Genomic DNA, 26,393 nt, shown 5'->3' on the forward strand with positions numbered 1-26,393 from the left:
ATGGAAGTGTGGGGTTTGTCCGCATCTGTATGAGATTGCACTCCCTTTGAAGGAACAGGTGTGTAACTTTACAGTACTTCTGGATCCCTTATTATCATGAGGCTGAAGTGGCCTAGGTGGTGCAATGTACCTCCCACCAGCTTTGGCTGGTGGCCCAGAAATGCCCCATTCAGATAGGGTTAGCCCGTCTTCTGACGTTTATTCTATGCTAACATTCACTTAGATTACTGCAATGCATTATATGTTTTGTAAGTAGCACTGAGCCATTTCTGTGGGGGTAAAAGCAACTAGAAATATAATTAATAATAAATATTTTTCTCCAGCTTTGTCATATTGCCTAGTTTCACTCTCTCTGTTGAACTGGAATAACAGTGTGGGGGTAGTGAGACAAATCTAGTGTATTTATTCTCCTTACATACCGGTACACAGTGTGATTCTGCAAGATACCTGAAGTGGTTGAAAGACATAAAAGAGACTCATGGCTCTGTGGAGCAGTCATCTTTATCACTGGCAACAACAATCAATAGCAACGGAATCTACCAAATTAGGGCACCAGAGGAAGGCCAGAAGGTGAGACATTGTTTGAAAGGGTATGATGCATGCTGTTCAAGATTTTGTAGCCCTTCTGCTCATATTTTTTTAGCTATCTTCTTAATATCAAACAAACAACCAGCTGTAAATTGAAAGAGCTAGCAAAGGATAGTATTCATATAAAAAAGTGAGTGCTGGTATTCTAAACAATATTAATACTGACTTTCCTTTCTGTTTGAGAGGGAAGCGGGAACAGGACTTCTCAAGTAGCAGTTCTGGTTTTATGTACATTCAATAACTTTATTTATTTTACCAAACCCACCTGGCTGGGTTACCCCTGCCACCTTGGGTGGCTTCCAACAAAAATACAAATAAAGGGGGGGGGACACCAAACATTAAAAGCTTCTTGAAACAGGACTGCTCTCAGATTCTACAAAAAATTATACAGTTGTTTAACTCTGTATATTTGCGCAGTGGTCAAGAATAGATCTGCCATATAATTAGGGGGATGCCAGTAATCAACTAACCACTGCAGCCTCCTTCCAGTATTTACATGTAACAGCAAATAATGACTGCTTTCTAATGCCGCCATTTGCTTTATCAGTGTTTCCAAGGACCTTGGAGCTTTCCATCATAATAGTTTCTGGGTGTAGCTGATGCTTCTGTTTACTGCTGCCATTCAGTTGCCCTAGTTAGGCATAGCCAGAGGGGCTTTCCTTGTATATGGAAGCAAATCAAAGATCAAATTTATTTGGAGTCATTATCATTTGTTGGAAGGTTTCTCTGGACACCGTCCTGTGCCTGACCGTCTCACAAAGCCACGGTGGCCAAGAAGAGATACGGCAATACTCCCTGGAAGAGCTCCAAGAACTGATGAATAAGCTGATGCTGATGTCAGGAAAGATAGAACAAAGTACAGAAGTGGAGAAGTTTTCTGAGGTCAGTTTTCCATCACAATTTCCTATGTGTATCTTGAGAGGGGTGTGGTGGGAAGGACAGAGTGATAGTATTTCACTTCCAGCCACACCACATTTCTTGACTGCATATTTAGAAATTAATAGGAAATACTGTAATGTGCTCAAGAGTTCCCAAAATGTAATTTGAAGCTATCATAGTGGTTTGTTTTCTGATTACAGGTAGGTAGCCGTGTTGGTCTGAGTTGAAACAAAATAAAAAAAATCCTTCAGTAGCACCTTAAAGACCAACTAAGTTTTTATTTTGGTATGAGCTTTCGTGTGCATGCACACTTCGTCAGATACACTGAAACAGAATCAACCAGACCCTTATATATATTCAGAGGGTGGGGGGGGAATGGGTGATGTGCTGTTAGGAGTGGTAAACCTGTTGATGGCTGTTAACGACTGCTGATGACTGCAATAGGTCCTGCCCGGGGGGGGGGGGAAAGCAAGGCACAAAAGAAAGCTAGATCATGCATAATGAGATAAGAATCCGATATCTCTGTTCATCCCAGGTGGCTCCGTGGTTTTAAGCTTGAGCCACCTGGGATGAACAGAGATATCGGATTCTTATCTCATTATGCATGATCTAGCTTTCTTTTGTGCCTCATTATGCATGATCTAGCTTTCTTTTGTGCCTTGCTCCCCCCCCCCGGGCAGGACCTATTGCAGTCATCAGCAGTCGTTAACAGCCATCAACAGGTTACCACTCCTAACAGCCCATCACCCATTCCCACCCCCCCACCCTCTGAATATATATAAGGGTCTGGTTGATTCTGTTTCAGTGTATCTGACGAAGTGTGCATGCACACGAAAGCTCATACCAAAATAAAAACTTAGTTGGTCTTTAAGGTGCTACTGAAGGAATTTTTTTATTTTGTTTTCTGATTGATAGTGGTATAGTTTTATTATCATGATATCCATGAGAGCCAGTGTGGTGTAGTGGTTAAGAGCGGTAGACTTGTAATCTGGGGAACCGGGTTCGCGTCTCTGCTCCTCCACATGCAGCTGCTGGGTGACATTGGGCTAGCTAGTCACACTTCTCTGAAGCCTCAGCCCCACCCCCCTTACAGCGTGTCTGTTGTGGGGGAGGAGGGAAAAGGAGATTGTTAGCCGCTTTGAGACTCCTTCGGGTAGTGATAAAGCGGGATATCAAATCCAAACTCCTCTTCTTCTTCTTTTTACTGACAATCTTGGTAGCATCTTCTTACTCAAAACACTTGCATCATATTCCTCACTGTGTTTGCTTAATCTGTGCCCAGGTATTTTCTAGTGTCCAGAGGCTTGCACTGTCTTTCATCGACCTTTATTGTGCTGGAAACATGCTTTTCCGCTCTTGGGTCGCTGGTGTATATTGCTCACCCAGCCATGAATTCTGCCTTAGCATGGACTTCAATTTAAATTCTGGTTGTGCCCTTATTGGAAATGGAGACGTCACAGAAGTGCTGCCAACTGTTTGCCAAAAGATGGAGAGTTTCCTGGAAAAGTGGAACCAGTTTATGTCGGAGGAGCGATCCCAGTACTTTTACTTGAATTACTATATGGCAGAACAGCTTGTGTACTTGTGCAAGGAGCTTGGCTCAAAGTGCCCCAGTGAGGCTGCCTTAACGATGCTGTCATTTATAAAGCGCAACTGCAGCAAGCAAGATGCCCAGGAGGTCTTCAGCCAAGTAGTATCTAAAAAGGCAAAGAGGAATTTTGCTGATCTGCTTGGGCCGGTGGCAAGAGGGAGAGAGTTGGCTGTACAACTGGAGTACATCTGGGAGTCCTACATGAGAAGTATGGGCTCATTCCTTCCAGGCTGCCTGGACATTGAAACCCTTGGCATTTACTTGGCCACCCTGGCAGATCTGGAGAAGAGGGGTGTTATGCGAAAATTGCCACAAGGTCTTCATGCTGGCAGGCCTAACCTCATTCTCTGTCCTCGCTCTGAGGTGTTGGCTTCGGCATTGGCCATCTACATGAACAGTCCAGGGGAGATGCTGCCATCTTACGATGAAGTCCTGCTCTGCACACCACAAACCAGCTATGAGCAAGTGGCACTGTTTTTGAGGCGGTGCATCACTCCAGGCTATAAGGGGAAGAAGATTTACACCTTGCTGTTTGCAGATGAGTTGAGCTATGATGTTGGCTACAGGTCTGAGGAACTTTTCCAGAGTCTTCACTTTAATCACCATGATAATTATAGGCTAGTGATTCTCTGCAACTGTGAGAGAGAGCACTGCTACATCCCTTCTGTCTTCAGCCAGTTCAAAGTTCATATGATCCCTCAGCAGCCCCTGAAGGACATTCAGGGCTACCTTGAGAATCATTACAAAGCAACACAGCCTCCAAGTTCTGTCTTCAAGGACCAAATGTGTGTTGGGATTGTAGCTTCTGAAAGGGCTGGAGCAGGTGAGTGAACTAAGTACATATAGTTTTCTATCTATGTTTCAAAATGCGTAGACTAAAACTTGAGGGTTGAGTGTATAAAAACATTGTGATGTGTAGGTCTAATTTCTAGCCTGTTAGATGATACCCACTCTGTGATATAACATGTTGGTCTTTCATTTCAAAAGCTTTCATTCCATTCCATAGAGTATAAATACTCCAGAGTAAAAAACAATGAGAGGGTCTAGTTTGTGGGTGACACCAAACTATTAATGATGGCTTTGAATGAGGCTTCGAAGAGTTAAAAAATAATCTCACTAAACTGAATGAATGGACAACAAAATAGCAAATGAGTAGTTTACACTGGGGCAAAAAGTCTACTGCCACAGTGCCTCCTTATGTAGTTTGAATGGGTGGTGGATACCCAGAAAATAAAGACATCTTGGGGTCTTGCTTAGATTACTGAATGAAAATGTCAATTCAGTATGCAGCAGCAGCAGTTGTTTTTTTAAAGGAGATTAAGAAAGGGATTAACAGTATGTGTTGTATTCATGCACAATGTGTATGCATTGTTCCTTTAAGTACATCTAGACTCCCAGATCTACTTTCCCCTGGTTTCAAACTGATTTGTAATGATATCTGTATAGATCATTATCAGAAGTTCCCATAGCTGAGGTTCAACAGACAACAGAAAGCATTTGTTTCTCTATGCTTTGGGAGAATCAATAACTAAGGGTGGGGGGACAGGAAAGAGGTTTGGAAAACCATGCATGGTACAGAGAAAGTGATTGAGGTTAGATATATTTTTCTGCCTCTTTCATACTAAAGTTTGGGGGTATACAATGAAATTGATTAGCAGTGGATTCAAGACAAGAAAAAGGATGTGCTTTTCACATGAGGTTTGCTGTTTCTGAATACCAGTTGTTGAATACCAGGGCACATACTGTGTTAGGGTTGCTGTCTTCATGCATTATTGTGGTTTTTCTGTATCTTGACTGTCACTTTGGACTAGGTACACCCTTGATTTGACCCAGTGGTGCTTTTCTTATGTTTTTATCTAAATTAGATTTCTTTTTGCTTGTTGTGGATGGAAAAGTCCAAACACTGGATGCCCTCAGTTTCCAGTCAGTTCACTGGGTTCTTACTTTTCTGTTAAAAGAACTGATAAATAAAATGTGTTGTTGTTACTAATAACAGGAAAATCTCTGTATGTAAAGAGGCTGCAAGAGAAAATGGAAGCAAAGTTGCAAGGCTGTGGAGTAATCTTAAAAACAATTAGGCTGATCGATCCAGAAGTGGATGAAGGCAAAGTGCTGAGAACTCTCCTCCCGTTCCTAGAAAATCAGTACCAGAAACAGCCCATGATATTTCATTTTGATATCACCTCTTCAGTGAGTATATTGCTATTTTGGCAGAAGTTGTTATCAAATGTTATGGAACATTTTCGTAACTAACTTTTTAAAAAAGGTCTCAGGAAGGAGCGTATTAAGTGGAGAGATAAGAGCAGAGGTCGGCAACCTCTAGCCCATGGGCAGATGCGGCCCACGAAACCCGTTTATCCAGCCCATGAGCCGCCCGGTCACTGACCCGCCCACTCAGCAAGTCCCCCGCGCACTACGCTAAACTGGCACGGCACGGGGATTCGCCGAGGGGTGCCGGAAATGGCATCTGCGCATGCGCAGTTGCCAGAAACCAAGTCTGTAATCAAAAAACCCCTGCGTTGCAATCTTCAAAACTTGAGGCCAAAAAAGGCAACACGAAGACCAATGACGAATCAATGTTATATATTTCTGATATCATATGCAATAACTGCAAAAATATAAGCCAGGCAGAACAGTTTTTGAAAAGTCTATTAATGCCCCTCAATATACGTAACTGGAAACAGCAAAAATAAAGCCAAGGTGATCAGACAGCGATCCAGTATTAACACTGTTTTGAATAAATCTTCCTCAGCATATAACTGTAAAATAAAATGAAAGACTACAAAGGATGAAGACCTGCATGAACATGAATCACAGTAATCCATAAGATTAACACGCATAATAAAAGACATACATAATCCATTAAAACAAGATAATAATGTAATATGATAGCATACCTCAGTAAAGAACAGAATAGAGTTTCTAAGGAGCAGTGGTCATATGTCTATGTAACCACTGCTGTTGGTTCTCAGGAATTCAGAAGCTAATAAATCCACTTTCATCACCAGGTGACTTCCATTCTAATCATGGATGAAAATCACATTTAAAGAAACATATCACCTATAACCATTACATTATATTATCTTGTTTTAATGGATTATGTATGTCTTTTATTATGTGTGTTAATCTTATAGATTACTGTGATTCATGTTCATGCAGGTCTTCGTCCTTTATATTCTTTCATTTTGTTTTACAGTTATATGCTGAGGAAGATTTATTCAAAACAGCGTTAATACCGGATCGCTGTCTGATCACCTTGGCTTTATTTTTGCGGTTTCCAGTTACGTATATTGACGTGCATCAATAGGTATTAATAGACTTTTCAAAAACTGTTCTGCCTGGCTTATATTTTTGCAGTTATTGCATATGATATCAGAAATATATAACATTGTTTCATTATTGGTCTTCGTGTTGCCTTTTTTGGTCTCAGAAACCAAGTCTGGGCATGCCGAGACGCCGGAAATTGCTTCTACGCAAGCACAATTTTCGGTGTCTGGGCATGCACAGAAGCGATTTCCGGTGCCGGGGACACGCGCAGACGCGATTTCCAGAGCTGCGGATATGCACAGCACGGCGGCAGAAATCGCTTCTGCACATGTCCGGCCCACGGCCGGAAAACATCGCCAACGCCTGGATAAGAGAAAGGGAGTCCATGCAGGAATTTGAACAGGAGTGACTACAGCTTTCATCATCCTTGAATATTGGCCATGTTGCTTGAAGCTGATGGGAATTGGAGTTCAGCATCATCTGTAGGACCATAGGCAAAGAAAGGGAAGCTTGTGCAGGATCCAGGAGTGGACAGGAAAGACATCTCTTAATGTAATTGGGATCATATCAGTAGACTAATCATGATAAATAAATATTGATTAAATGATCTCTACTCGCTTATTTGTCTACTTGAGTTTCTGTATTCTCCTAGGTCCAGACTGGAATTCCAGAATTTCTGTTCAAGCTGTTAGTTTTACAGTACCTGATAAATATAGATGGGAAACTCTGGCTGCGGAAACAGTATCATTTATATGTTGTAGAAATTCTTGAACCATCACCACCATTAAAGAAAAGCATGACATCAGTAAGTACATGTAATGGTTATATAAATATTTACCCACCTGTAATCATATAGTTACATTGAATTGTGTTTTGAGATTGTATTTTTCAAAATAGATAATACAGTACAACCACTATACTGTTTCATATACATCACAATTGTGCAGCATGCCAAGATTCAATCAATCAATCACTTTATTTCAGCTTTAAGCTCATAACAAACAAAAACAAGAACAAATACACACGCAAATTTGATTTAAAATTAATAACAATAAAAGGCTTAATAGATATACAAAATTTAATATAATATAAGAAATTTTCAAATTCCATACAGCAATCCATTACGTCTCTTAAATGACAAAACAGAAGTTAATTTTTTTTGCCATTTGTAAAGTTAAAAATGGATCCATATCTTGCAATAAAAAGGCAAGATGAAAATCTGCCGGGTGCCCAGGTAATTTTTGGATTAATGGTAGCAATAAATTCTTCCGGACTGCACAATATAAAGGACATATAAACACTATGTGCTGAAGGGTTTCAATCGAACAATTATCACAGGAACATAAAACTGAAACTTGGCCCTTAGAGAATCTATGAAAGAGGGAATTTGAAGGAAAAGCATTAAAACGCGCATTAATAAAAGCAAAACGATGAATGGCAATAGGGAGAGATGATAGGTAAGATGGCACATGAATTGAAGGAGTAACACCCTTGACATTCCTCTTTTCTTCTTTTTCTCTCAAATGTGGATTCCTTTATATGTAAAAGGGAGATGTACCAATTTCCTGTATGTGTTTTTGAAAATCTTTTGTGTTTCTGCAAATTTGTATGGCTTTTAACATTTGAAATAAATAAAAATTATTTAAAAAAAAAAAGGAGTAACACCCAAATGTCGCGGGGAGCATGACATGCCAATATTATTGTAGTGTTTATTACTTAGGAAAATTCTAAAGTTTAATTTTTCTTTGTAGTTTTCTGTGATCAAAAGGAGGTTGTCAGATGCCTAGAAATAATGGTCTTAGCAGCTTTTTACTAGTATATTTCTAGACATTATTTCTAGACAGTGGACTGATTAGTATTTGAATATTGATCAGCAATTATATTTAAATAAAACTGTTCCAAGTTTTCAATATAGAGGCTCTTTGGAAATATTGAAAGAAATCTGATTTACAATTTAATAAGCAAAACCTACCACTCATTGTTAGCAGGAAAAGTAATCTTTAATTAATAGTGTATTTTTCATTCTGCATTAGTAGCATAGGAGGACTTAAATAGCTTTTAAAAAATAACAGATGAACCCTTAACTCGCAACCCAACCAATTAATATGTGCTCTCTGGCTCTCCAATTCTGTGCGTGCAAAAAGTCCCAGGTTCAGTCCCTAGCATCTCCCGGTAGGCTGGTAAGACTTCTGCCTGAAATCTCGGAGAACCACTGCCAGCCAATGTTGACAATACTGTGCAAGATGAATCAGCTGTCTTACTCCATATAAGGCAGCTTCCTGTGGTTAAGCAATTTAAGCACGAATTGGTTCATTTATCTATTTAATTTAGATTATATTGGTTATTATATGAGAATTCACCTCTGGAAAAGTTAAAAATCTATATATACAAGTTGAGGGCAATGTTCAGCCTAAGGTTCCAGCATGCCCAATCTTCTCCCAACACTATACTTTATAGAAGGCTCTGGGGACAAAGCACAGCTCACTCTACATTTAGCCCTAAAACTTGTTATACATTGGGATTTAAGAACCCACCCTGTCATACTGCATTATCAACTATGATCCTGAACCATTTAACTAAATATGACTTTAAATTAAAATGAATTTGAATTTAATTATGCTGGTTTGTTCACCTTCAGAGCTCTAATCCAGCTTCTCCTTTTTGCAGAGAGCTCCAAAATTGAACGAAGGGCTGGAACTTGATCTCCATTTCTACCTGTCAGACTTGTGGGGCCGATTTAGCCAATATACATGCAATTTTAATTAGTCCTTTCCATGCAAATGTTAGAACAGATAGCTAGTAGGAAGTAAAGAGTTTTGAGGATAGAAATATTGTGAGGAGTAACATAGTTTATAAGGGAGAAATAAATGTCCAGTCATAACATTCAAGAGTCTTTGACTTTATGATACCTTCCTATTCACTGCTTTCCCCTCTTCTTTTAGACTTTTCCAGGACTGAAGTACAACTTCATGGATGTGTTCCCCAAAGTAACCTGCAGATATCCCAAGGAAGTCTTAGATATGGACATGCAGATGAATGATTGCTCAGACCCAGGTATAGATCAGGAAGTGTTCCGTAGCGAAGCCTTTCAGAGACCCTACCAGTACTTGAGAAGATCTAGCAGAGGAGATAGTCTTGACACATTCCAGTATGAAGAAGGCTCTGTTGCAGGGACACCAGCAGAGTGCCTGCAGATGCTCCTGATCCATTGTGGAGTAATAGATCCTTCCTGGTCAGAACTGAGAAACTTTGCTTGGTTTTTGAACCTTCAGCTGAGAAATTGTGAAACGTCAGTGTTCTGTAATGCTGCTTTTGTCCACGATGCTTTACATGGCTTCAAAAATTTTGTGGTCACATTTATGATTTTAATGGCAAAGGATTTTGCTACACCATCTCTAAACATTTCTGATGAAAGCCCTGGGAATCAGTTTTTTGACATGGAAAGAGTCAAAGAAAGAGATCTTGTTCCATTGCTTCTAAGGAAGAAGTGGGAGTCAGAGCCCCACCCATATATATTTTTCAATGATGATTCTGTATCTATGACATTCATTGGCTTTCATCTTCAGAAAAGAGTCAATGGTAGCATCGATGCCATCAATCCCTTAAATGGAAGTGTCATCCGGGAAGGTGTGATGACACCTGAGCTTTATGAGGGATTGCTGCATCAGAGAGTTCCATTAAACATTAATTTTGATGAACTCCCTAGAAATAAAAAAATTGAGAAACTTTGCATGGTTTTAGGAATACAGTGGCCAATTGATCCTGATGATACATATGAGCTCACAACAGACAATATGCTAAAGATCCTTGCCATTGAAATGCGATTCAGGTGTGGTATCCCTGTTGTCCTCATGGGAGAAACTGGCTGTGGAAAAACCAGGCTAATAAAATTCCTGTGTGAACTACGTAGGAGCGGTGCCAGTGCCAATAACATGAAGCTTGTCAAGGTCCATGGAGGCACCACAGCAGATGCAATCTATGCCAAAGTCAGGGAAGCAGAAGACATTGCTATTGACAATAAACAGCAATACCAGTTTGACACCATCCTGTTTTTTGATGAAGCCAACACCACTGAAGCTGTCAGCAGCATCAAAGAAGTCTTGTGTGATCGCACAGTCGAAGGACAGCCTTTGGTCCGCAATTCAGGTTTGCAAATCATAGCTGCATGCAATCCTTATCGCAAGCATACAGGGGAAATGATTCAGCGCTTGGAATCGTCTGGCTTAGGCTACCGTGTCAAAGCAGAGGAGACCAAGGAAAAGCTTGGCTCCATTCCTCTTAGGCAGCTGGTATACCGTGTCCATGCTCTCCCTCCTAGCATGATCCCTCTAGTGTGGGATTTCGGACAGTTGAACAACGTTACTGAAAAACTCTATATACAGCAAATGGTGCAAAGACTTACTAGTTCAATACCGATGTCTGATGTTGAGCTCCAGTTAATAACAGATGTGCTTTTTCAGTCTCAGACGTATATGAGGCAAAGGAATGATGAATGCAGCTTTATCAGTCTCAGAGATGTGGAACGCTGTGTAGAAGTCTTCAAGTGGTTCCACAACCACAGTGAAATACTAATGAAACATCTGGAGAAGCAAGTTGCAGAGAGAAAGGCAGCTAAAGGTTTTGTCCAGCGAGACCCAGTCATTTGGTCCTTGGTTCTTTCAGTGGGTGTTTGCTACCATGCTTCCCTGGAAAGGAAAAAGGAGTACCGAAGAGTCATCAGCACCATCCTTCCAAAGCCATATGATGGTGAAAAGGAAATCCTTGAAGAAATTGGCTTAGTTCAGGATCTCTTCTTGAGTGACCTACCTCTGAGGGAAATGATCGCCAAGAACCTGGCACTGAAGGAAAATGTTTTTATGATGGTTATCTGCATTGAACTTAAAATCCCCTTGTTTCTCATCGGCAAGCCTGGCAGTTCCAAATCTCTTGCCAAAACGATTGTGGCTGATGCCATGCAAGGCCAAGCAGCATATACTGAGCTTTATAAAGAACTGAAGCAAATCCATTTGGTGTCCTTTCAGTGCAGCCCACACTCTACGCCTGAGGGAATCATCAACACTTTCAAGCATTGTGCTCGCTTCCAAGAAGGAAAGAACCTAAAGGAGTATGTCTCTGTAGTGGTGTTAGATGAAATTGGCTTGGCTGAAGACTCCCCCAAAATGCCTCTGAAGACCCTTCACCCGCTCTTGGAAGATGGCTGTGTTGATGATGATCCACTCCCTCATAAAAAAGTTGGCTTCATTGGGATATCTAACTGGGCTCTGGATCCAGCTAAGATGAATCGAGGGATCTTTGTATCCCGTGGAGAACCGAACAAGAGGGAACTCCTAGAAAGCGCAAAGGGTATCTGCTCGTCAGAACGCGCTGTCCTGCACAAAATTGACCGTTTCTTTCCCATCTTTGCAAATGCTTATGAGGAAATTTGCAAGACCCAAGGCAAGGAGTTCTTTGGGTTGCGTGATTATTACAGTCTCATAAAAATGGTGTTTGCTTTATCCAAAAAATTGAAAAGAGAGCCAGCTCCCCGTGAACTAGCAGAGATAGTTCTCCGTAATTTCAGTGGTAAAGAAGGTGTTGAGGCCTTGAACATTTTTATGTCTAGGTTCTCAGAAAAAGGAGATATCATCCGTGAGGACATTGGTACAATTGATCTAGTTCAGCAGAACATTTACAGTGACTATGAGGATGGTGAATGCCGTTACCTGCTGGTGTTGACGGAAAATTATGCAGCCCTCCAGATCCTGCAGCAGGCTTTTTTCAAAGGTACACAGCAGCCAGAAATTATTTTTGGTTCCAGTTTTCCCAAAGACCAGGAATACACCCAGATCTGCAGAAACATCAACCGAGTGAAGATCTGTATGGAGACAGGGCAGATGGTCATTCTTCTTAACCTGCAGAATCTGTATGAAAGCCTCTATGATGCCCTCAACCAGTATTACGTTCAACTTGCTGGTCAAAAGTATGTTGACTTGGGCTTGGGGACCCATCGAGTGAAATGCAGAGTGCACCCTAAGTTCCGTTTGATTGTCATTGAGGAGAAAGAGGTGGTCTACAAACAATTCCCCATCCCGTTGATCAACAGACTTGAAAAGCACTACCTAGACATCAATACTGTGTTGGACAAGAGGCAAAGAGATACTGTGGAAGAATTGAAGAAATGGGTGGACAGCTTCACAGCAGTTGAAACAGAAAAATACTTTATTGGCCAGCAGAAATTTACCCCTTCTGATGTCTTTGTTGGCTACCATCCTGACATCTGTGCCTCAGTTGTCCTGCAAGTGACGGAGAAGCTGAAAATAGATGCTTCCCCTCAGGAGCTGATGCAAAAAGTACAAGAAGAGGCCAAGTTGGTCCTGTTAAACTGTGCAACTCCCGATTCTGTAGTCCGCCTTGGTGATTCACGGCTGGGTTCCTTTCTGGCAGATGACTTGGCCAGGGTATACTTTCAGCAGCAATATCACACTTCTCTTGCAGAGTTCCTTCGTGCCTGCCTTGGGACAAAGTCTAGGGGTCACACAATCTTTACTGAGGTGAGTTGTTCCATAATATTTCTTTGTTGTTGTTTTTTTTTTAAAATACACATTAAGAATCTGTACTCCTTAGGGATGTACATATTAATAATCTGTACTCCTTAGGGATGCCATGAGGACTGTACAGGCGAGCATTTTGGCATATGGAAATATTTCCCACATCAAATATCTTCATCAATGCCATATTTTCCTTGATACCAAATGCAGAACCTGCTAAGACTAAATTTGTGTGTTTGAATGGAACAAGTTTTCCCCATCTATCCTTTTTATTTCCTTTCATTAATTGCATGGCTCTCACTTACCTTTTTGTACTTTGCAAAGTGCACATAGACAGTGCTATATTAATAATAATAATAATATAATAATATAATAATAATAATAATAATAATAATAATAATAATAATAATAATAATGTACCTAGATCAGGAACTAAAGATTTGCACAGCAAACCACATTCAGTCCTCTTTAGTTGCTTAGTTGCAACTAAAATTCATCAGCATTTCAATGTAAATTTCTCCTAATGAACACATTTTTGCATGCAGTTTTAATAATAATAATAATAATTAATTATTTATACCCCGCCCATCTGGCCGGGTTCCCCCAGCCACTCTGGGCGGCTTCCAACAAAACAGAAATTCTAAAATACAGAAATCCATCAAACATTAAAATACAGAAATCCATCACACATTAAAAGCTTCCCTAAACAGGGCTGCCTTGAGATGCCTTCTAAAGGTCTGGTAATTGTTGTTCTCTTTGACCTCTAGTGGGAGGGCATTCCACAGGGTGGGTGCCACTACCGAGAAGGCCCTCTGCCTGGTTCCCTGTAACTTGGCTTCTCGTAGTGAGGGAACCGCCAGGTTTTGGCAAAAATACACAGTTTTGCAAGCAATTTCCATAATATAATGGATTTTTGTGTATTATTTTCACTCATATATGCACTTAAATGGACACTTAACCCTGAAATATGCATTTGTGTACACATTTATTTGCTTGAGAACTGCATTGCAAAATTCAGACAAATGTGATTTTCACACAAGTGTTTCAGTTCACATACTGTTTTGGGAAAGTGCAAATTAGGTACCCGGTAAGTTCAGCTTTAAATGTGATCTGAACCATATTCTTCCCCAACCCCTGAAACTCTATTTCTTATTTCCTGTTAGATTTCTACTTTCTCCAGGCTCCTGACAGCAGCAGATACAGAGACTTTGAAGGCAGAAGTACAAGGCGAGTTGGGCAGCCTCAAAGTTCTGTTCTTGCAACAGTTTGACACAGAATACTCATTTTTGAAAGAGATTCGGTGAGTGTCCAGTGTCCTTATAGACATAGCATGGTGTTCAGCTAACTTTTATTCAGAGTATACCTGAATCTAATGGACTGAACTTAGTCCTGTTTATTAATTTCAGTTGGTATACCCTGAGAAAAACTTAGTTGAATTCTACACGATGGGTTGCATCCAATCCTAATCCTACTCAAAATAGACATATTGAAGTTAATAGACATGACTAATTTATATTAATTAACTTCAGTGGGTTCATTAACTTCAGATTAGAACTTGGTAGGCTACAACCTTAAATTGCTTGCAGTGCCAGGGGACATCTGTGTCCTCCAAGCTGCAGCCGGTAGCCTTTCCATTGGCTTACACTAAGAATATTATCTTCCATAAACCCTACTGAGACAAGTATGCCCAGTCAATTAGGAACAAACAACATGAATGATTTTGTCACGCAGATGTTTAGTCAGTTTAATTGTTAACCTGTCTTCATTACATTGGACTGTAATTACAATATGACTTCTTTTATGTGTATTTAATGGCACTGGATTTTACTTCAATTATTTTTTCTGCCTTCTTGCTAAATAAAAAGCTTTTAAACAACACATACATCCAACCATTTTTCTGCAATCTTTGGGTTTTTCTTCCAGCAATTTTCTAGATGCTACATCTGGAAGTAAAATCCTGATTATTCAGACACACTTTGAAAATGGATCTCTCAGTGCCCAGCTCGTTGCTTCAGCCAGGTATGTTGCATGTTAAGTGGCATACATGATGCATTTTTCAGTGTTTAAATTAGAGCAGTATTGAGCACAGGGCTAATAGTCATAGGTGACATATAGTGTAAATAAAGGGTTGGTTTTTCCCCAAGGTCTAGCATAAGCTCTAAGAAATATAGGGGAGTGAAGATTGGGCAGAGGTGACTAACCACGGGTCATATGAAGATTTCAACTCAATGTGTAGCAGCTGTGAAAAAGGTCAATTCCATGCTAGAGATCATTGGGAAAGGAACTGAAAGTAAAACTGCTAATATTATAATGTCATTATACAAATCTAAGGTGCAACTATACAGTGGACCCTTGACTTACGAACTTAATCCGTTCCGAATGCACATTCGTAGGTCAAAAAATTCGTATGTTGAAAAATGCCATAGAAGAAGCAGTTTTTTGGGGGGTGGGGGAACGGAAAAATCCGTAAGTCGAAAAAACCCCATTTAAAACCACTGACGGTTTCCGTTCGGATGTCGAGAAATTTGTCAGCGTGCGGCCACTTTTTCCATTCGTAAGTCGAAAAATTCGGGTGTCGAGTAGTTCGTAAGTCGAGGGTCCACTGTATTTGGAATACTGTGCACAGTTCTGGCCCTGTTGATACAAAAGCAATACAGTGGAATCTCGGTTTTTTAACATAATCCGTTCCGGAAGTCTGTTCAACTTCCGAAATGTTCGAAAACTGAGGATCAAAGGGCAGCTGGCAAATCTAATTGGGAAAAATGAGAAACACGCCTTGGAAGCCATTCCGATACATGTTCAGAAACAGAAACAGTCACTTCTGGGTTGTCTGCGTTCGGCTTCTGAAATATTCGGCAGCTGAGACATCGGACAACCGAGGCTTGACTGTATTGTAAAGTTGAAAAAAGTTCAGCAGATGACTGAACTTTTCCCCATGAGGAAAGTTTGTAGCATTTCAGACATTTTAGAAACGGTGAGTAAATGTACATACAATTATGTGTGTCATGAAGAAAATTGATAGAGAACAGCTTTTCTCCCTCTTTCATAATACTACAACTCATGGGTATCCAGTGAAGTCAGTTGTTGGGAAGATTGAGGACAGACAAAAGAATTGGCTCCCACAAGTGGCACTGATGGCCACTAATTTGGATGGCTTTGAAAGAGGATTGGACAAATTCATGGAGGCTGAGGTTGCCAGTGGCTGGTAATCCTGATGGGTGCGTAGTACCTCCCCTGTGGAAGGCAATATGCCTTATGAATACCTGTTTCTATAAACCACAGAAGGAGAAAGTGCTGTTGTGCTCAGTTCCTTCTTGCAGGCTACCTATAGGCATTTGGTGGGCCACAGCAAGAACAGGATGCTGTACTAGATGGGCCATTGTCCTGATCCAGTAGGCTCTTCTTGTGTTCTTATGGTGTGTGTAATACTTAGTAGGCACCCTAATACTTTATGCTGGATGGAGTGGAAATGTAAGCTTTATGAATACTGAAATAATGATGGAAGATGTTGATTGATTGATTGATTGATTGATTGGTAGGTGCTTTATGACGGGTATTTAACCCTGCCACGTGAAACTGATGGAAGCCATTTCCTTCCCTTTGCAGATACTCAGTTGTTAACGAAATCAACAAATCGGATCAGGGTGAAACCTCCGTGTTTGTGTTCTTCATCACTAAACTGCCACGAGCTGAAGGAGGAAGTTCCTATGTAGGATTTCAAGGAGGTAGAACTACCTGTGTTCAGAGATTTAGAATAATTACTGGAGTGCATTTTTTATTATTAATCACCATCATATAATATGCTAACAGTGGACTTGTGCTGAGTTATGACGGACATCTAGCCTTAATTTCCCAAGGAGCTCAGGGCTTTGGAACGGGCTGGATGACTGCTAGTCAGGTGGTGTAAGTCTCAGTCCAAAAGCGACTGAGCGCTGCTGAGAGTGCATAATCATACTTGCCATGTGGCGGTGGCAGCTGCAAACAAACCTTACTTCTCTGCCACCATTGCCTTGTTAAACCACCCAGCAGAGCTCTTCTGGATGATGAACAGCTAACCATCTTGAGGAGTGCTGTAATGGATTTACAAAGCATGTTGTGAATAAAAGGCACCACAGATAGGGCAGGTCCTGTAGAGGTGCACAGAGAAACATCAGATTGAGATTTGTGGGATCAGTTTCAGTTACAGCAGCTTGACAATGTAAAGAGGTCCGACAACCAAGAAATGCTCTTGTTTTCTGTTGCTAGGGTTGTGGCAGTCTGTGCATATTGATGACCTGAGGAAATCCAAGGATATTATCTCTGATGTAACTGCCCTGAGAAATGTCACTATCAGCCAGCTCTTTTCTGCAGAGCCTCCTGAAAGTAAGAATGTGAATAAATGCATGTTGAGAGACAGTACACAAGTGAGAAAACATCTAGGCATGTCTGTATGTCTTGTATTTTATATATGTATGCAGCATCAAATTTTGACCGAATAATTTGAGCTTTCACTATTGAACCAAGGTCCCACTGGAAAGACCATAAACTCTGTATCACTATATAGTGAATTGTTAGAACTGTCAACTGTACCCCTTAGAGGCCTTAAAACTCTGGGAAACTATAGAAGTCTATTTTTCATATATTTGATAATCCTCATTGAAAATTCCACGTTGGTGACATTGTACACCGACACAGTTGTTCTATATGACTTCAAGAGTGACACAATTTTGCTGGTGATGTGAGGTGCGAGGAACATTCTTTCAATTATAGTGAAAAAGTTCTGGTAAAAAAGTTCTGGCCTAATCTGTATCAGGAAGTATCCACTATCTTAAAGACTGCAGTACAAATGACCCCACATCTTTTATTTCTAAATATTTGGGATGGTCATACTCAAGACTGCAATCTAAAGAACTGGGAATGTGACTACTGGTAGAAGCTACGATATCCATAGCACAAAAAGAGGAAGCCTTTGCAGGGGCTGGAAATTTCTTTGTGATATAAAAATGTATGGAACCTGTTGATCAGAGAAACGATAAGCCATAATATAGAGGTTTCCAAAGGCTTAGAAGATCCAGAACATTTTTATACTGAGTGCTTGGATTTGCATTTGTACTAATACAACTAACCTCTAGGACTCTTTAGTTCCACCGGTGCAGAAAATAAGGACCTCTTAACATTCCTGCTAACTGGTGTCTCCATCACATCTTCTGGTTTTGTTGACAAATTAAGAGAGTGGATACATTGCCCTATCTGACATTTCTGATGTTGCTGTATTTTAAAATTTGTTATTGCTTGTTTTGTGTATCTCATGTATAATGGAATAAAGTAAACAAAAAGCTAAAGCTAAAGAAATGCACCTGTTACGAGAAAGAAGAAAATACATTACTGTAGACTTTGGTAATACCCAGTAGTAGCCAATGTGGTGCCATCAAAATGTTGCTGGACTACACCAGCCCCCACCAACCCTGCCAATGATCAAGGAAGGTGGAGTTGTAGTCTGGTGGAGTTGACTATTCTTGCCCTAAGTTTATCAGCAGACAACTTGCATCCCTGTGTGACACCTTCTTTGTTGTTGCAGCTGTGATGATAGAGGAAATGGAAGAAAAGGAAGATGAGATCGGGGTGGAGAGATCATGTCAGGGAAGAGCTGGAGTTAGAAGTATCCCATTTACCAGAGGGAGGAGATATTACCCAAGAGGAGGAGGGGAATAGTGAAGGAGAGCGGGAATGAGAACAACAAGGAAGAACCAGATGTTCGCAAGTAATGCAAGGGTTAAGTTTTAGCTCAGATTCAGAGGAGGAGAGATATAAGGCAGCGCTTGTGAGGAGATTAGAAAAACGAAAGGGAAAGCAGGAAAAAGAACACGTTCGCCATTTTGAGAAGGGTTGGTCACTGAGAAGCAGAGCTCAAAAGGTATCAGAAATGAGTGACTCTGAGGATTGATAGTTAAAGTTAAGAACTGTTGTTATTCTGAAGTACTGTTTTGAAGACTTAATAAAAGTTATAAGAGAACAAAACATGTTTGCGTGTTAATGTGAAGAGGACGACTGCTGAACCTGACAGGTCAGCAACATCTGAAACCCAAAAACTGACCGTACGTTTAATTCTATCCCTTGTTTCTTTGGGAGTAGATGGAGCCTGTTTGTGCATGCTCCATGAATCTCTGATACTAAATAAAGTTTCTTACAGACACTGGGAACAAACATTGGGAACAAACAATAAAGCACTTCCAAGAACATGATTCTTTTAGTCTTCTCTTTTAATTTTTTGTCTATCCCATTCTAAATTATATGGGAATACTAATCCCATTCCAGTTTTTTTGTTTTGTTTTTAACAATATATTGCACTTGTGCTAGCCTCGTCCTCTTCACAGGGAACATTTATAATCAAACCACCAACTTAGCAGTTCAAAAGCACGTCAAAGTGCAAGTAGATAAATACTGCTAGGTACTGCTCTGGCGGGAAGGTCAACGGTGTTTCCATGTGCTGCTCTGGTGGCTTAGTCAAGACCTGGAAGCTGTATGCCGGCTCCCTCGGCCAGTAAAGCAAGATGAGCGCCGCAACCCCAGAGTCGTCCGCGACTGGACCTAACAGTCAGGGGTACCTTTACCTTTACCTTCCTTTAATCACCTCCAGAAGAATTGAATGAAAATATCACCTTCCCTACAGCATTCACTCTATCCTTGCTTTGCCACCTGTTTTTGCTAAAGAGCCATGGACGTTACTAGTCACCTACCTTTAGCAGCATATATTTGGGTTAGCATAACAACATGACTGACTCTTTTCTTTGTGTTATCTGGATGTGACTGCTCTTTTCTGAGCAGCTTTCTTGACAAAAGTCCAGCAAGTAGGACCTTCAACAATTACCATATGTATTCTTTCTTTAAGAGGGTAGCTTGTGGCTTGGACTTTGGTTTGTGCTGTTGCAGGATACCAATTGTCTTTTTTCTTCCCTGCTGTTCCTGGAATGACCCAAGTCTTGGACACCACCATTCTTCTACGGAGCTGTGTGCAAAGAGCTGTGGGCATGCTAGAGGATCAAAATAAGGATGCCAGCCGCAGTACTAAGAGAATTGAAATCCTCCTTAGCCTTCTGTCTCAGGAAGATGACTTAAAAGGTATGAAGGGCTAGAAGCACTTGGAAGTGGAAGGTATTTTATAGGAATTTGCAGGCTCCTTCCTCAATCCGATTTGGGTTGGGCCCCAGTTTGGGCCAGATTGATCTGTTCCACAGATCCGGATTGCAATTCGTAATTTTGGATCTCCCTGTCCCGCTGGAGGGACAGGGTGACTTGCAGAGCTGATGTGTGGGGAAGCGACTTTAGCTGCTGCTCTGGCCCACACACCAGCTGTTAGGTAGGAGGGCTCAGCAAAGCCCCTCTGCGCCTCAAGCTTGTGGGGAGACCCAGAGCCCTAAGAGGTATCTTCTTCGGGCTCTGGGGAGGGTCTCCTTGCAAGCCAGGAGGTCTCTCCAGTAGGGCTTCATTGAAGCAGTCAGCTGGGGGGGGGAACCTCCTGCTCCCCAGCTGAGCAAGCTCTGAAGCTTCTCAGGTTCACGCAAGGTGGGGGGTGGGCTTCATTAGACTGCTCCACTGAGGTGCAGGCAGCCAAGCCTGACCCTTATTGTGGAGTATTTTAAAGAAGTCTCCCTTCCCACCTTTGGCTTCTGTGAGTATAATATTTTCCAGCTGTATAATAATCTCCAGCTGCAAATTGCTTTCCCCTTAACATGCCAGGCACTGGTGGTGGAGGGAGTTAGAGCAGTGGTGATTTCCCTTGCAATATACTGCTGGGTGAAGGCAGCATTGCGCTATGGCCTTCAAACTGATCCTGGGCGATATATTGATACATCACCCAGGCATACTCTCCAGGGTGCTCCCAATATATGTGATTTCAGTTACATGCACAGATGCCTGGAACATAACCCCCATGTAAATTGGGAATTGTCTGTATATTTTGTAGTAATTGTTCATTTGTGGGTTTTTTTAAAAGTATTTTGAAACACTAAATTACCTTGTGTGCCTTCACAGAATGATGCAATAAATAAATATTTTTATGTCCTAAATAGATTTTCCATATTTTATAATATAATATTGATAAAGGTAGCTGCTTAACTATACAGCCATTCCTGCAGCTCTATAAATTATAATTTCATAGGGAACATTAATAACAGAAGAAGGGGGAGACTAAAATTAATTTGTACTGTGCAGAGATTTTGCTTCAGAACTTGAAATTTAGCCATAAGTAGTGTCAGTTGGCAAAATTTATTCTGTCTTTTTCTCTCAGCCTCCTTCCTGAAGATAACAAAGACTCGCCTGTTAAGCCTTTTAGGGAAGCAAGAAGAAAATGTTTACACCATGAAAGAGTGGGTACGCCGAGAGGCATCAAACCTCAATGCCCTCCAAGAAGCAGGAACTTTCAGGTATACGCAGTAGTTAAATCACTACACTTTTGCCAGCTCTAAAACAGATAAGTCATTATCCAGGAAGCTCTTTGTACATACACGTTTAGGATATTTTAAATGCACATGGAGGGGATGCTGATTTTACTTACTTGCAACTGTATCAAGTGCTGCTTCAGAGCGGTCCCCTGATCTCTAAGTGTGTTTGCAGGAGCCTAAAAAACTCTGTTCTTCTTGTAGCTCTTTAGATCTCAGCTGTTAGTTGCAGTTCTGGAATCAGTTAAATGGACCTAACACCCCCACTGTTTTCAGTACATTGCAGTGAGTGTAACTGGGTACAATACTGGAATCAAAAGCATTCACTGGAAGCTGTGTTAATATTTGGCTGTCTTTCAAAGGATTTGATTCCATTTTTGCTGGTACTATTAATCCTGGAAGTAAAATATGTATTTACTTTGCTTCAAAGACACAATTTGACAAGTTCTAGGAATAGTTGAAATGCAGAATTAGGTTGCTTTTATATATATAGTTTATTTATTTTATATACCGCCCTTCATCAAAAGATCTCAAGGCAGTCCCGAAGATAAAAATACAAGATAAAAGCACAAATAAACAGGGGGAAAAACAAAAATACCTCCCCCCAACCAAACACATTTAAAAGGCTGTAGAATGTTAATCAGCCAAAGGCCTGATTGAAGAGGAACATTTTTGCTGGACGCCTAAAAACATATAATGAAAACGCCAGATGAACGTCCCTAGGGAGAGCATTCCACAAGCACTTTTCTCCATAACATTCTCCCTTGAGATGTTCAGTCAGAATGTTCCTGAAGGAGTGTATGCCTTTCTTAATATTGAGTATTGCCTTTTTGTTTCCTTTACCTCTCTTGACCCTTGCAGAGACACCCTGTGGAAGCGGGTCCAGAGTGTGGTGACTCCATTTATGGCCTATATGTTGTCTGTCCTAGACAGTGACTGCAACCTGGACCTATTGGTCAGACCAACAACAGAAAAGTGTGTGAAAGCTCTGTGGATATTCATCTTCAATGATCTCAAGCTGCTGGACATCCCTTACATTATGGGCCAGAACAAGTAAGTGGCATAAAGAAGGAATGAATGGTTGCAAATGAATAGATGGCTTGCAAAAATGTGAATGGTGAATGCGACTTTGATTCCATGTGAGGGACTTATATTGAAAGCTGTTTATTCAGTTAGCCAAAAAAACATGTGCCAGTTTGTATGCCATGATGTTTTGGCAGCACATTTCTCAGTGGGCATGACTTACGAGCCAGATATACCTGCTGTTTTCCTCTCCTTAAAGGAATAATGTTGTGGTTATCAAATGCTTTTTTGAGAACTCAAAACTCAAGGATTAGTAAACATAACTCTTTCCCTGCTTCTTTCTAAGTGCTGAAACAAAACATTGAGCTTCCTATTTGTAATGTGATATCTCTAGCTTGCTAACTTAATTTACCCGTTTCTTGCCCAGTTCCCAAACTGAGACTATTCAGGTGCAGAGCTACTTTAAGAAATCAACAGGTGCTGGCAATGAAATGCCCTTCAGCTGGAAGATAAAAGATTATTTGGAAGATCTTTGGGGTCAAGCTCAGTACATCCCTGGTAATGAAGGTGAGAATCCAGAGGGAACACACAGATAATTACTAGTAGGAGGGATCCTAGATTGGCTTGTGTCTCTCCTCATGTGCAGATGAGCTTTCTACACATGCATCTATAACCTGGGGAAACACTCTCTGACAAACATTTGTGAGGGGAGTATGGAGGTGGTGTGAGAGAATGGCAGTATGTGAGGCTAGCCTCTACAGCTCTGTGGACCCCCCTCAACAGTTTCATTCATTGAGGGGTTATTTGTCCCCTCCTACATGGAAATAGCCAGAAGCAGCTTGTTATGGCTTGAGGAGTCTTGCTAAAATAATTTGGGGTACTGATGACTACTAAAACATTGCTAAAATGAGACACAGTTCTGCCCCTGCTCAAATCTTTGCCCAAACTTGGCATGCCAGGTTTTATTTTAAAATAGATAGATTAAAAAGTCTAGGACATTTAGCAGGGAATCTTGACCAGCCACTGTAAACAACAAAGCAGTCTCCAGTGTTGTGGGAAATAGATAAGAAAATTATACAGCAACATGCTTTAATAAAGTAGCACCGGTGAGATGCTACAGTAATTAAAATTCTCATATAACTTAAATATTCCCATTCTACTGTTGTCCTACAGACAGATTTGTAAGCATCTTTCAGAAGAAACCACTGGGGCAATATATTGCTGATCTCCCTGAGGAAGAGAGGGAGCACCTTTTTCACTGTTACGTCAGAGACTTCATCCTCCTGACAATGGGTGCTTCTTCTAATGAGCTAATGGTAAGTGCTGCTTAACACGAGACATCAAGATGCTTAGAACATTGTGTGTGCCAGTTGTAATGCCCAGGAGTTGTGTGCTGTAGTGTTTGACTGAAACACATACTTCAGCAGCATATGGCTGGCATTTGATTATCACTAAAGTAGATGAATATCACACAGATATGGAATGTGATTGTGATTGCACACATTTGTTTTATTTGAATGAAGAAAATTCCAGACTGCTTGAAAGCTCACGTTGTTAGATCTCAACAAGTACAGTGGTACCTTGGGTTAAGAACTTAATTCGTTCTGGAGGTCCGTTCTTAACCTGAAACTGTTCTTAACCTGAGGCACCACTTTAGCTACTGGGGCCTCCCACTGCTGCCGCGCTGCTGCTGCGCGACTTATGTTCTCATCCTGAAGCAAAGTTCTTAACCCGAGGTACTATTTCTGGATTAGCGGAGTCTGTAACCTGAAGCGTCTGTAACCTGAAGCGTCTGTAACCCGAGGTACCACTGTAGGGTTTTGTCCCCACTTCCCTGTCCTAGCTGTTCCATATTCAGTATTCTCTCACTGCATCAGCTGGGAGATCTTGAGGTGTGGCTACTTAAATATGCCTGCACATATAATCTCCTGTCCTGGATTTATCCCTTAGGATGACTTAATCATGAGATTTTGACTTCCAACCCTTGGGGATGTTTCTTTGGCTTGAAATCATCACAACACTAGAGGGGTTTCTTCCCTTTCACTTTCATTTTACAGTAGTGTGGCAATTAGATTAATGCACAAAATATCCCCTCCTACTTTATTTTGACTCTAGCTTTAATCTACTGGAAAATTCCCTTTGGTAGAAGTTTCTGACAAGTTGTTTCCCTAGTCAGGTGGTTCTTGGAATGATAGCGGCCCAAGAAAGGCATTTGCATCTAAAGAGGTTTAATGTCTGTCTTCTGTGTTCAGATGAGCACACCAAAAATTAAACTTTGAAATGTGTTTTCGGGTAAACTAGCTCCAAAATGTACACACCCAACTGCTGTAAACAAAAGTAAGAAAATGTCCTGCAGGTACCTGTGGAGTGAGATACATTTTACCCCAGTAATACAAGCATTTGTGATTGAAACAGTTTTCCTGAATGTGTTGTAATTCTAAAGCGAAAACTCTCATCTACATAAGAATCTGTAGATATTACCGCACAAGATTTGCTTCCAGTAACACTGCTTTTCAATTTCTAGTTTCTGCAGACAGCTCTCTTATCATGTATGGAGGAAATGAAGGCGGCTTCTTCCAATGCAGAAGAGAGGGTGCTGCCCCTCCCCTGTATCCATCTTTGTTACCATCAGTTTAGGAGTCGTCTGCAAAACCTTTCCAGGATTTTTGCTGTGTACCCTGATGTGTCCAAAGCTCTCACTGAACATGTTGAGAAAGGAAACAGCTTCTTGCATCGCCAAATGGTAGGAATCATATTGGGTGGGTGGTGACATTTTAGCCCTACTAGAAAAAGTGTGTTTTTGACTTCCGGTTCGGACCGCGGAGCGCTAGCTGGCAAAAGCGGGAGCTCCGTAACTCCCGAAACTTTAGCTGGAGTAGCAGGGGGGTTCGTGCGGCTAAACGACCCCCCCACAAGGCTGGGAAGGCGATTCCCACCCGATACGTCGGCGGTTCCCCAAAAGGCTCTCCCGGAGACCTTCACAATTGGCAGAAGGAGGGGGAGAGACCTGGGCACTAAGACAAGACAAGACGCCTCCAGCACAAGCCGAAAACCAGCTGCATGCACGACGGTAAAGAACCCCTTTTAATATATAACCCCTACGAGCACCCCCGGGCGTAGATAAGACAAAAGACACCAGAAGGAGATTGGCACTAAGATCACACACACCCCAGCGAATTTGAACTGTCTTAAAAGTATAAAGGAAAAGCGGGGAGAGGGAAGGACTTAAAAGAACGAAACATCGCGTATACAAGAGATGCTGACTGGGGAGAAACAAAGTATCTGCAAGCAGGGGGGAACAATAACTTTTTAAATAGGACCTGTTTGAGCTTTGATCTTGTATATTATTCATACAACGCAGGACAGAATTGTGACGGAGAACTGTAAATCTTAAGATTGAAGACAATCTGAGAGGAAAGTACGAAATATAGTGGGTTACACTAAAACCCGCACCGGTTGTTTTAAAAGTTGAATTTAATCCTTCTTTTTTCTAAACTAAAGTATTCAAAATAAAATGGCGACAATACGCTAAAGACTATGACTAAGCAGACAAGGCAACATAGTAGCAAGAAGTGACGTGTGTAACACTTTAGAAAGAATAACTGACCAACGGAAAACTGCTCCCTAAGTAAGACAGTGACACCAAGTGGAGATTGCAAACTTAACAGACACCCTTCCAGAGAAATTGATCTAAGAGCGACACCCAGTGGATAAAAAGAGGCAGTGCGGGTAATTTTAAAAAAATATGGATAAAGGAAAGAAATTGAACTCAGCCAGTAACTCCCAAAGAAGAGTCTCATCAGCAACAGCAGAGCATGATATGGATCTTAGAGACTTGATTTTAAGTTTAAAAAGTGACATTGGAGAGATCAAACAAGATCTCACAGAAATGAAAAAAGACATGAATGAAAGATTTACAAGCTTGGAGGATAAAGTAGAAAAAATGGAAGGGAAAATGGACTCAAATGAGAAAGATAAACAAGAAATTAAAGAACATCTTACCAAAATAGAGGAAGCATCGAATAAAGCAATAGAGAGTATACAAGAAGTGCAGGGGGAAAAAATCAAACAATGGAAAACTCTCTGAAAAATCTCTCCAAA

The 26,393-nt window shown here is 41.0% G+C and overlaps 1 protein-coding gene across 1 annotated transcript in view; it reads left to right on the forward strand.

Moving 5' to 3' along the window:
* LOC118079699 (E3 ubiquitin-protein ligase RNF213-like) overlaps positions 1-26,393 on the forward strand; it is a 105,111-nt gene that overhangs the window by 44,011 nt on the left and 34,707 nt on the right. The window contains exons 19-34 of the mRNA XM_060271058.1: positions 430-570; positions 1,309-1,470; positions 2,750-3,881; positions 5,055-5,248; positions 6,978-7,130; positions 9,268-12,855; positions 14,016-14,152; positions 14,776-14,871; positions 16,459-16,577; positions 17,098-17,214; positions 19,810-19,950; positions 21,119-21,254; positions 22,131-22,322; positions 22,720-22,859; positions 23,466-23,608; positions 24,817-25,035. Of these exons, the coding sequence (XP_060127041.1) occupies positions 430-570; positions 1,309-1,470; positions 2,750-3,881; positions 5,055-5,248; positions 6,978-7,130; positions 9,268-12,855; positions 14,016-14,152; positions 14,776-14,871; positions 16,459-16,577; positions 17,098-17,214; positions 19,810-19,950; positions 21,119-21,254; positions 22,131-22,322; positions 22,720-22,859; positions 23,466-23,608; positions 24,817-25,035 (6,810 nt within the window). The remainder of the gene's footprint in view (positions 1-429; positions 571-1,308; positions 1,471-2,749; positions 3,882-5,054; positions 5,249-6,977; positions 7,131-9,267; positions 12,856-14,015; positions 14,153-14,775; positions 14,872-16,458; positions 16,578-17,097; positions 17,215-19,809; positions 19,951-21,118; positions 21,255-22,130; positions 22,323-22,719; positions 22,860-23,465; positions 23,609-24,816; positions 25,036-26,393) is intronic.

Source organism: Zootoca vivipara, chromosome 2 (genome assembly GCF_963506605.1).
Source record: "Zootoca vivipara chromosome 2, rZooViv1.1, whole genome shotgun sequence".
Lineage (NCBI taxonomy): Eukaryota > Metazoa > Chordata > Lepidosauria > Squamata > Lacertidae > Zootoca > Zootoca vivipara.